General features: G+C 37.1%; 1 protein-coding gene across 1 annotated transcript; it reads left to right on the top strand.

The window, feature by feature from the left end:
- The first annotated feature begins 4,044 nt into the window (after positions 1 to 4,044).
- On the top strand, positions 4,045 to 5,547 carry LOC124264080 (zinc finger protein 862-like). Its single transcript, XM_046698803.1, has one exon. The coding sequence runs from the start codon at positions 4,045 to 4,047 to the stop codon at positions 5,545 to 5,547; it is 1,503 nt and encodes a 500-aa protein (XP_046554759.1).
- The last annotated feature ends 6,977 nt before the right edge of the window (positions 5,548 to 12,524 follow it).

Here is a 12,524-nt window from a genome sequence, read left to right as displayed (position 1 = left end):
AGGGCACATTCGTGACGTATTGTGATTGTGTATAGCATAACCTCCACACAGATAATGCACAGATTAATATCTTGCAAGCATGATTGTACTGTGGACATCACACGCAATGTCTTAATAGTAGATGACAATGCGCTTTAAACATCAAAGGACGTTATATCACATATCCGTTTTGCTTCCTATAATTATAAAATATAATAGACTAATGGGGTAGCTTAAGCTTCATTGCATTTAGATGATATCTTATGACCCTAACATACGTAAGATAAAAGGTATATGTCTCTTGGATCACGTGAAAACTGCTTACCAGCTACACACTCTGTGGATCTATGTTTGGTCTTTCGTGTTGAAGAGAAGGTTCTGAAGGTCAAAGATACTAGACAGTGAATTCCCGTATATGACCCTTGCCGGACAAGGCTGGAATTTCGTGTTTCGGACGTGGCGCCACTTTGTTCGGTAATGCGTTTGTTTTTGGCCCCCTTTTGATCACTTAGAATCCACTACATCTCATTTTGATTTCCGTCATACACGTTGTCATCGTCCAGTCAAGACGATCTGAAAAGGTTTCTGAAAAAACCGTGTCCCACTTTCTGTCTCAGACACCGATATAATGGGGATTGTGGCTCAACACTTTAGCATATTGATTTTAAAACATTAATATGTTTAAAACTATATTTGTGTACGCCCTACGACCCTTCACTTGTTCTGCAGATCTTGAAGTCACGTGAAAGCTGCATGACGATTCACAAAGAGGAGGTTGATTTCGTGTGACTAAAACATCTAGTCCAGTTGAACAAATGTGGAAAGTGAACGTACATAGTCAGTTAACTCTGTTGCCTCTGTTACATTACTGGAACAGGTGTAGTGTGTTTATGAGGTTATATTGACATTACAACGTTGATAGCAAAGGTGTATGAATTGGCCATAATTTGGATTACCGCAGCAATCATGAAAGTGAATCATGACGCCGGAGTCTTTGAGTGAACATTTTTTGGCTTCTCCTGGTACAATAGATCAGAGAAACAGAGAGTATGTATATTGTGTGCAACATAAATGATAAATATGTTTCAAGGAGAAGGTATTATAGGAAGACAGACGTAGCCAATGCTTTAGTGTGGAATCTGACGCCAGATAGATTTGGGTGAAAGCATACCAAACTGATTGGTCAGGTTTTTGACCATCTTTAGTTATGTTCATTTGTGATGAAGAAAGTGGAAGAAAAGCTTTTTTGGACAACGTTAACGTTTCTCTGATGTCTTAACATGTGTGTGACGTGGTTGTCTTTTGAAGAACATCAGGCTATTTTCGCTCCATTTTTTTATTAGAGTTACAAAAGTCAAGAACCAGAGTAAAAAGGCCTATGTAGACATATGGAAGATGTTCCAAATTTGACGCATGTCCCATACAGTTCTCTATTTTGAACCTGTTTTTTAAGTGAACAGTTGATTTGCTTTTACGTGTGTTTGTTACTCTTCCCGACAGTAGGGTAGAATACTTTCACGTGTCGGGAACACGCGGTTCCTATGAGGTGTGTTTGTATTTACTATCATGGACATGTTTGTCACTAAATATGTAAATACGTGCGGATTGCAGCTTACCAACAAAGTGTGCTTGTTGTGCGAGTTCGGTGATGGTAAACTTTGCTACTAACGCCAATATAATAGCTGTTCCGTTTCTGTTTTTTCCAGCATACAATGGAAATATTCATGACAAAGGCTTTAAACAAAATATCCACGAACGCCTGGCGTAATGAGAATTGCCTGTGTACCCCTACATACACATAGTATTAGCAGGTATTTACATATGATGGCAGGTGCTGCCGGCAGGGCAGTGCGAGGCATTCTTTCTCTTTTCTCGAACACCTGGTTTCATCATAGACGTTCAGTGATCCATTTATATAGTTTTCACATTTCTTTTGCCTTTTACGTCCAAAATGGTCTGTTTCGTCTGATAATCAAGATTTAATATTTTCGAACGTTAACGTTATATATAAATATAAATAAACCGTAAGCATCAAATGGCATAGAGTGTAAACACCCTGTATTGACACATTCGACCTTTAAAATTGATGATGCTGAGGCTGCAGGTGTTTCACTCAACTGACATTAATCTGGTCCGTTCTCAAAACAAGAGGGACACAACCAACCATTATCAGTATCAAACATGGACATGAGACATGCAATGGATGCCCTTAAAAGATGAGTTTTATAACCGACTTTCATGGCGTTTCACATCCAAATGCACGTGTGAAAGGTTCCTATGCATCCCACATTCTTGTTCAGGTATTGCGTTATGGCCTTAGGGACACTCAGCTTGCTTGCGTCGAGTCACAATGAATAGATCAGATACCAAGACTAAATGTAGTGTCGTCATATGAGCGAAATATTCTCAAGCACGACGTAAAACCCAATTTTACCTCACCTCACCTCACCTAAATGAAGTGATGGCATATATTACTTTTTGCAACCAACAAAATTCAATATGGCGGTCATCGACGGCACAATGTCATGTCAGCGACTTAGTCAATGTGCAGAGTAGTTCCTGGACACAAAGTATGGACATTGTGGAAGCTCTGGAGCTGAAAGTTCGAGCTCAGCACATTTTTTGGGAGATGAGTACTCAGATATTTGGTGAAAAACACAACCGATAACTTCAATTCTCATTCTGATTTGAAGCTAATCAATCGTATTGAAATAAATGGGCCAAATAACAGAATCCCACTTGTTATACATTAGCCACTCTGACCTAAGTTTAGGATTTCCCTGTTGTCCATGGCCTCAAGCATGACACGCCCGGTCGGCCATGACATGACGTATATGGCGAAGTCCAGATAGTCATTAGTCTGAGGCTGACAAAAACTGACTCGAAAGAGCGTAAAAATAATGAAAGTATTCCGGTGTCTATTCTAGGACGCGCGATTGCGCGATTCACGCTGATAATTATCAAATCGCCACTCATAAAAGCAGCACAGCGCAAATTGTCGCGCATAGTAATTTTATCCCTACCTACCTTTCAAAAAACCATACGTAAAAAGCTTTATATTGACAGAGAATGATTTTTAAATCAGAGTCAGCCACAGAGTCGATAGCAACAGGAATACACGACAGAGTAACCTCCCTTGGTAAAATCCACTACCGGCACTGAGGAAACGAAATCCCATTCACTTCAGTATGAAAATAGATAAAACTTTTCAATAAAATTATGATTTGATTAATTAATTGTTTGAAAACCGTAGACTAAAAACTCTAAACACATTACTTATTGTATATCGCTTTCAAGACACAGTTTTCTCGATCTTTTTAAGAAAATCAGTTCGTTTTAGTTTCATTTTCGAAATCAAATAATATTATCACTTGAAGTAGTGCAGACGACGAATGTAGACGAATTTTTGTATTTACAACGGTTTGTGGTAATTTGGCGTGAATAATGTCGCGCAAAAGAATGAAAATAACTGATTTTTTTGCACAAAGTACCATTGAGAAAGTGACAACCACGTCTTCCCAGACCGATACGTCTGTTACAGTGACGTGTGAATCGAAGGGAGAGCAAAACCCTGAGACCGACCCCGGTCCCTCCGACTCTAAAAAGATGAAACCAAGTGTTTTTCAGAAAAAATGGTTGAAAGAATGGCCATGGCTCTCTCAAAACGAGCTTGGTGCGATGTTATGTGACTATTGTAACAAAAATAGAATGAGCAATAGTTTTACTGGTGATGGCTGCAATAACTTTCGTACATCCACACTATCTAGACATGCACAAACCAGTGACCACCAGCTTTCCCTAATAGCTATGACGAACTCGCAAACGACAATAGAGGCTTCTGTGTCTAATTTAGTATCCAATGAGGAATTAGCGGTTAAGTCTGCTATTGACACAGTATATTGGCTTTGCAAGGAAAACATTGCTATTCAAAAGTATGGTTCTCTGTTAGGATTGTTGGAGAAGGAAGGCTGCACCAATGTTAAAAATCTTACTGTTGGTGGTAATGCCACATAGAGGTCACGGTCTCTTGCTGAAGACATTCAGGAAGCAATTGCGAATACAATCATGGCTCAAATAATTGGTGATTTAAAGGATGCTTATTGTGTAGCAATTCTGATAGATGAAAGCACAGACATTTCAGTGACAGGAAAGCTCATTGTTTATGTCAAATTTGTTGACAAAGACTTTAATGTGAGATCACACTTTCTGGGAAATTTTGACTTAGGTGAAAAGGGAGCAGATGCTATAACCCAGAAACTCCTTGCAATTTTCAATGATATTGGTGTTGATGTGAAACAGATTTTGTGTTTTGCATCTGATGGTGCCGGTGTTATGACTGGATCTATAAATGGTGTAGCAGCACAGCTTAGAAGATCATCCCCATTTCTTATCAACATCCATTGCGCTGCACATAGACTTGCATTATGTACAAGCCTGTCTGCTGCCAAGATTGACGTTATGCAACAGTACAAATCTACTCTCACAAGCCTGTACTATTATTTCAAGGGGTCATCGGTTAGAAGCAGCAGACTAGCTAGGCTACAGGAACTGTTCAATCAGCCTCATATCAAAGTAAGAGAAATGCATGATATAAGATGGTTCAGCTTCTACAAGGTGTTGGAAGCTATCTACAAATCCTGGAACAGCCTGGTTGTATATTTTCAATCAACTGAACTATCAAGGGATCCAAAAGCTACAGGTCTTTTGAAGTCAATCACTAACTTCAAGTTTGCTGCGCTGACCTGGAGTCTTATGGATGTAATACCAGTGATAACTGAGCTTAATTTGGTGATGCAAAAAGACAGTTTGGATGTTGCATCACTGAAGCCAGTGGTTGCCAGTACAATTGATAAACTTCAGTACCTGAAAGAAAATGATGGACATTACAGACAAGAGTTCCAGTCTCTGTTGACAGATGATAATCACCTCTATGGGCACGAACTGAAATACAAGAAACAGCAGGAGGCAGTTGTGAAGTCAACCATGACAACCTTTATTAAGACACTGATCGGAAATCTTAACACAAGATTCCCCCCTGAAAGTGTTACAGTGATTTCATCTTTTGATGTGTTGGCATTCAGGGACTTGTCATTTGTTGCTGAAACAAATCTTCAAAGTCATGGTAAGGAGAAACTAGATGTGTTGATCTCTCAATATGGCAGCCCTAAGGGTGATGTGCCCGCCCTCATCGATGCAGGGTCAGCTAAACAAGAATTTGACCTGTTAAAACGCCTCCTGATTCAGCAGAAGTATCCAAGAGACAAATTCCATGAATTATGGAGAATCATTGATGGCTGTCACAAGGACCTTTCCCCAAACCTTCTGAAGCTTGCCTGTATTGGATTAACTTTGCCAGTCCAGACAGCAATTTGTGAACGTGGTTTCTCAAGTCAAAATATTATAAAAACATCACATAGAAACAGACTGAGTGAGAAGGCACTCAAAGAGTTGATGATAATAAGTATTGAGGGCCCACCTGTTTCAACCTTTGATGCCAGCAAGGCCCTTGAGGAATTCAAAACCAAAAAGCAAAGGAGGATCTTTCAAAGATTTTCTTTCAATATGTAACAATCTGAATCAGAAGTTATGAAGTTGATTTGAGTGGACAGGATGTGGACAAATTATTTGTAAGCATTGAATAGAGTTAAGATGTGAATTTCAAGGAATCTAGTTCAATTTTTGGAAATTCATTTCAGTCATTACAGAAAAAGATAGAACTCACCTAAAAAACAAACTTCATATTGTTTGTTATTCTTTATTCACATGAGGTTATAGGTACATTATTTAGAGGGACAGCAATAGCGGTATTCCCCCCTACTGTTTCCAAATCCCCCCTCTTTTTTACATGATGGGGGGACAAATCCACCCTAGATTTTTAGTTCTAGAATAGACACTGGACTATTCATCTTCATTGTTTCCGCATCAAAGGCTTTTGTACACGCAACGACTCTCTTTTGGAACTATTCTCTTCAAGTCATAAATTTCTGTACATATATCTCTAAACATCCATTTGTTAATATTCATGTACGTGTTGTAATAATATGATGTTTTTGTTTGTAATCTTTGGTAACTACTAGATGAAATAAAGACTCTCTCTCTCTCTCTCTCTCTCTCTCTCTCTCTCTCTCTCTCTCTCTCTCTCTCTCTCTCTCTCTCTCTCTCTCTCTCTCTCTCTCTCTCTCTCTCTCTAAGACACAAGGTAAACCATCTTGGTTTAAGTGAGCATTAGTGTCAGAGCTTTTACATCACGGATACATGTGCAACAAAGCTGGGGATCTTCTAACCTTCAAGTGAAATATCAGCTCAAAAGGTCATTGTTTAACGGTGAAATTGAGGCTATGTATATTTCATGATTTGGCAAATGAATATAAGCTGTGTTATCGTACCTTGCTGGGAACGATCGGCGTTTTTTCCTGGCCATGAATCGACTATGAATAGTTGAACATCATCGAATTTCTCTTAAAAAACACAGACTAATAATAATAAGCGTGAAATATTGCTGACAAACACTGAACATTAATTCATAGAGTGAAAAGGCACCAGTGGCCATAACTGGATATGCAAAGTTGTGTTCCTTACGAGTGTACACAACCTAAAATCGTGGGTTGAATCCCGATCCGCTCTGATTCTGTTTCTAATGTTGTTAGCACCTTGTCCATGTTCGCTGTATTGGTTTTGGTTTAATGCAGTGATGTAAATGAAACACTGTACAGAAAGGCTCACTTGCTTGCTCGCTCGCTAAGACAATGAGATATTGCCTTTAGTCTTTCACAGATTGCCCGAAACACTAACAAAGTCATTGTTTGTTGACAGCAATATATATAACAAAGCTAACTATAGGCTGACCTCGTCGTCCGTTGCGGTAACAAGATACAAGGTTTATATGTTAATACTAATGAAATGAAAGGAAGTGTAAGGTGCATGTAACAGTTGGGTCAACTTTCTCATATTTGCTCTATTTAGATGAAACTACGTTTATATACTTTTTCACTTCAAAGCAATTAATTATTTGATTATCAGGAATTATCAGGAATAAAGGTAATAGCGAGGTGCAGTATCTCAGATCAAAGGCTAGCTGTCATTGAAAGACGTGTGAAGCTGATGGTTTCATTTACATTTACTCTACTATTCCTACATATAGATGCGGCTTGGCGCCTGCTGTTAAGAAATGCAATCTAATACGATTCCTAGTATATAGTTTCTACATCTACAATGTTATGTTTAACGAGTCCGAGGAGACAGGTGTCCGCCTGAATGGAACACTCAGTGTCATTGATATTGGATTGCTGCTGTTCTGGTTATCACAATTCTGTTCAACATTGTTTTCGTCAAATGACATTTAACTGGTTTTATAATGCAGATATATGGTAATATGTATGGTTAATGTGGCCCATTCAGCGTCTGTAGTTGTGGAGGCTTGGCTGGAAGTATGTGTAGGTTCCCAAGCACCGAACTGTTACAAGAGCTGACTCAATTAGGGATCGGATAGACGTGACCTGTTTGTGGCAGGGTTGACCAAGTTTCATTTACAGTGACTGCTAGTGATGGTGATGATGGGATCGCATCAACTGATGATGTCTGTTGTGTACCATGCACGTATTTATAACTAGGTTGAATCGTCACACAAAGAACAAAAAGAACGAAAAATATCCAGTTTAGTTTGGTGAACAGTGAGTTTCCAATCTGGCCAAGACTTGATTAGCCAAGAAGGCAGTTACGACGTAAATTGTAATAAAAACGCAAATTGTAATACTTGCAGCAAATTGTAATAAACTTGACGTAAATTGTAATAAAAACGTAAATTGTAATAAAAAACTGACGTAAGTTCTAATACGCAAATTGTTATAAAAATTGACGTAAATTGTAATAATATTAGTTGCAAATTGTAATAACAGTTTTAATCACTCGTAAATACGCGTGTGTTTGTTTTACGTTGCATTTCATACATCATATAAGCTTGTTAGGGCGATAACTCAAGAAAGAAATGATGGATTTTGTTCAAATTTGGTACCAAGATATATATTGGCGAGATTCACTGACACCAGTTAAATTGTGTGACCTTGAGATATTTGCAAGGTCACAGCAAAAATCTGAGGGTTTTGCCGATATCAAAATTGTTAGCCCGATAACTCAAGAAAGAATTGACAAATCTTAGCTAAATGGCGAAAATGATATTCGTCCTGATACATAATCGATATAAAATCTCTAACTGTCCTCTGTATTATGTCTTTTCGCAAATATCTGTTGAGGTTTTGATATGTATACATATAAAGTGGGGGTGGGAGTGGGTGTGTTTCTAACGGGTATATCTAAAACCCTTACATGCATATAGTCAGCCTCACCTTGAATATGAAACAAATGCAGCTGTTTTTATGTTTTATTTTTCTACATATTATCTGTCAGCCTCAAGCAAATTGGTTTTGCTATGTTCCAGCCTCACGATCTCATTTTGTGTGACTTTGTATCATGGCTTACTCCCCAAAAACGTAAAATCGGCAATAAAATCCATCACAAACTTCAGGAAACAAAATATGCAAGAAACATTTTTGTATGTTTGAGATTGGTAGAAGTCCGCTAGAATCAAACTTAGATATCAAACTGCACAAAAATGCAATTTGAAACTACAATCGCTTGTTCAAATGACTGCCCCTTCTGTTTACTGAAAGAACTCGAGAAAGAAATGATGGCTTTTGTTCAAATTTGGTACCAATGTTTATTGACAAGATTTACCGACACCAGTTTAATTTAGTGATCTTGGGGTGATTTTAAAGGTCACAGCGAAGGTTTAACAGTTTTGCACATGCCAAGCTTGGTAGCCGCGAACTCAGGAAAGAATTAATAGATTCTGATCCAATTTTATATAAAGGTGTATTGGCAGGATTCCCCCAACACCAATTGATTGGGGAACTTGTGCTCATTTTAAGTTCACAGTGAAAATTGTTTTGCACATGTCTAACTTTTTAATGCAAAACCACATGTTTGCTTAAAAGTAGTACCAAGATGCGTTGGGAGTATCGTCCAACGCCAGTCGAATTCAGTGACCTTCGGATTATGTTCAAGGTCACAGCGAGTATTTTTGCGATATCTCCAAAACTAATGGATGGAATTTGTTCGCATTTTGTATCAAGGCATCAGATGACAGTTTCGGTAAAGATTACATAATATTCAGGGTCAGACAGAGGATTATTGCGACATTCAGATATCGACAAGTGGCGGGGGTAATAGCTCTGATTGTGACAAACGCTTTTTCATTAATAATTTTCAATGTTTTGTTAGCAAATGGTTTCTATAATTTCATGTTAATTCTACCAGCTGTGACATTATTCGTGACACGTCTTAAAGAAGCCAGAGTTTATTGTTGTATGTTTCGAATATTAAAGTTAATTATTTTTCATTATGGAGTTATTTTCGATGTTGACGCAAGGACATGTTTTACGAGCAATAGCTTTCAATAGTTTAATGTTATTTCTATTACAACTTGAAGAACTTCATATAGCATATCCAAAAATAACAGAATATTGTTTGTTTACGCTTTGAAATGTACGTTTATTCTTCTTCATTTTCGAATTATTTTCAATATTGGCGCAATGACATATTTGAAGTTAATCTTATGTTTTGATCATATGTGATTTATTATGATTTATGTTTCGATCATACATTCATATATTGCGTTGTCACAGTTTAACCTGGTTCGTATTACATCGTATCGTATTTTCTTCATCATATTACTACATTATTAATTTAGATTTATGAGAAGAATTTTTATGTTACATTTGAATCGCTGGCGTCTGTTTTTTTCTTGTCACGTAACAGCCAATCTGTCTACTCATTTGTTGTATTTGATTGATGCATTTAAAATAAAATGTAGAAATGCTATTGCATTGTATCATTTGCTTCAAGGAATCGATCATATGTGCTCGTTATCAAAATAAAGTCAAACTTCTTTCTGTTGGTTATACATTGTAAGCTGACACCTTAATTGTTATGGGTATACTAAAGAAATCATTTATTTAGTTTCACCGCTCCAAATACAACAAAGAAATCAACGGGTGACATTAACCTCAAAGAAAGATAATAACAATGCTTATAACCTACGAGGGCAAACATATCGGGGATAGTTTGTTTTCGTACGATATATACCAGGTAAAATATCACTTTGGCATGGTGACATGACATCATGAACAATGTTATGGCGTCACATTGCTTCTAAGAAGCCGCCTTCTAAATACAACGATGATGGGAAGCCTGCCTTTGTTAGAAAGTGGATTATCGCGTAATTTCCTAAATTAAAGACTTCGGTAATAAATAGAAGATTAAATTTGTGACAATATCATACTATGTTGACGACCTAAATATCGGCATATCCCTTCTCTGGTTCCGAAAATACCAAGATTTAGACAGTTGTGTTGTAAACATGATATGACAAGGGCGCTCAAATTTATCTTCTATAAAGTCGGCTATATTCCAACCATGAGAAATGTCGTCAAATAATGTCTGATAAAAGTTACCAACGTCCCAATACTGTCCACAGATTTTAGAAATCTATAACAAAAATGTACAACTTCACTACTTTTTTGATAAATGACAAAGGATCATTCAACCATATTGAAAGGTTTTCAGGCTTGAAGGACGAAGCCCATTAAACATCTATTGCCAGCTGCTTTTTAGAGGCTGATAAAAGGTTCGAAAATGTGGGTCATAAATACTTGAAAGTATTTATTGTTGTATGTTAGATATACCCGTTAGACCTCCCCCCTCTACGTGTATTTGAGATATAACCGTTAGAACCATCACCACCCCCTCTATGTCTTAAAATATGCTAGATATAATCGTTAGAACCCCCCTTTTTTGTCTTAAAGTATGTTAGATATAACTGTTAGAACCACCAGCCCCTCTATGTCTTAAAGTCTGCTAGATATAACCGTTAGAACAACCACCACCCCTCTCTGTCTTAAAGTCTGCTAGATATAAATGTTAGAACCACCATCCCCTCTATATCTTAAAGTCTGCTAGATATAACCGTTAGAACACATCACCCATTCCATCCCCCACCCAACCCCTCTACATGTATTTAAGTTTGTTTGTTTGAACATACATTGTACATGTACTTCATTCAGTACTGAAAGGGATTGGGCTCAAGTTATTCAACTTATTAAAACCCGCTTCCGACAATAACATGGAAAATACATGTAATGGACATATTACACAATAATTGAAACGCTTCCTACGTACAGTGAATTTATGTACTTGACTAAAAATAATTTCATTTATATTTTGAGGGGAGACTAAGGCTGCCGTACAGAATGTTGTTTATATCTAAACTAACTTTTATGATTTCAAAGCCGTGTATCAAATCAAACCGGCAGCTAACATACTTTGGACATATTAGAAAGAAATGCTTGGCATTTTCCACAAGAGCACCACAACGACAAGCTTTACTTTCAGATAATTTGACACGAAAAAGATCAGCATTTAAGGAACTACATGAACGTCTGAACTCAGTGTGTAGAATATTCATCATCCTTTCACCAAACAGGAATTCTTTAGGAATTTTATCATTTTTTCAGATAATTTAAATTTAAATAATGGAAATGAATTGGTACTTTTTATTGTGGAGGAATGATTATTCCATAAAAAGCACAATCATATATATAAGAAGAACTGTGGTTTGAATCTTTGGAATAATCAAATTAGACTTGTTGCGCAAATATTGCGCAGTGTATTGAAAAATATTTTCAGTAGATGGCGGAAATAAGTGACTGTCTATAAGATAATCAGAAGTTTGCATGTTAACAATTTTGTAAAATGTTCAAAGTTTCTTATGTGTAAGTCTAATTTATAAAGGTAACCACGCACTTTTACTGTACTAAATAGCTCTTGAAGCAAATATTGGCAGACCGGTTACACTGTTTTCTGTTTCAAGCTGAACCATTTAAAGTTTATCGCAAATGTCTGCGGGATCATAATTTATTATCCTAGACATCAGAAGCATATTCTAAGATAGGTCTAGCATACATTTCATACATGCTTGATATAATATTTCTAGGTAAGACGTACTTTAGCGCCCGTAATGAGGAAACTATTTCTTGTACAGCTGTTACATGATGAGACCACTTTGCATTGTCCGATAAGTTAACACTAAGATGTTTATGTTGATGTACACACTCCAAATGCTCATTACTGAAGATCAAGTCTGGAACTTGGCCAATGTCCATGGTTGAAAAGTCTTAATAGGGTTAAACTTAACTAACCACCATTCTGCCCATTTATTCAATTGGGATAAATCATAGTTGAGAGTTCTCTGGATTTCTATGGATGTTACATATTTTCCCGCAACACCGATTGATGTGTCATCGGCCAACATTCTTTGTGATATTTTGTAAATTTCCAAGTAAATCATTGATATATACAAGGAATACAAATTAACCTAATTGACTCTTGAGGAACCCCTGCAGTAACATTTAGTTCGTTTGATAATGTACCATTAACAGAGACACACTGTCGTCTATCAGATAGATAGATAGTTAACCAACTAAGTACGTTTC

Source organism: Haliotis rubra, unplaced genomic scaffold (assembly GCF_003918875.1).
Source record: "Haliotis rubra isolate DU_JTF1 unplaced genomic scaffold, ASM391887v1 Scf908, whole genome shotgun sequence".
Taxonomy (NCBI): domain Eukaryota; kingdom Metazoa; phylum Mollusca; class Gastropoda; order Lepetellida; family Haliotidae; genus Haliotis; species Haliotis rubra.
This window is presented reverse-complemented; position numbering and strand designations above follow the sequence as displayed.

What these genes read in the sequence shown, in the direction of transcription:
- LOC124264080 (XM_046698803.1), top strand. Translation starts at nt 4,045, where the DNA reads ATGGCTCAAATAATTGGTGATTTAAAGGATGCTTATTGTGTAGCAATT.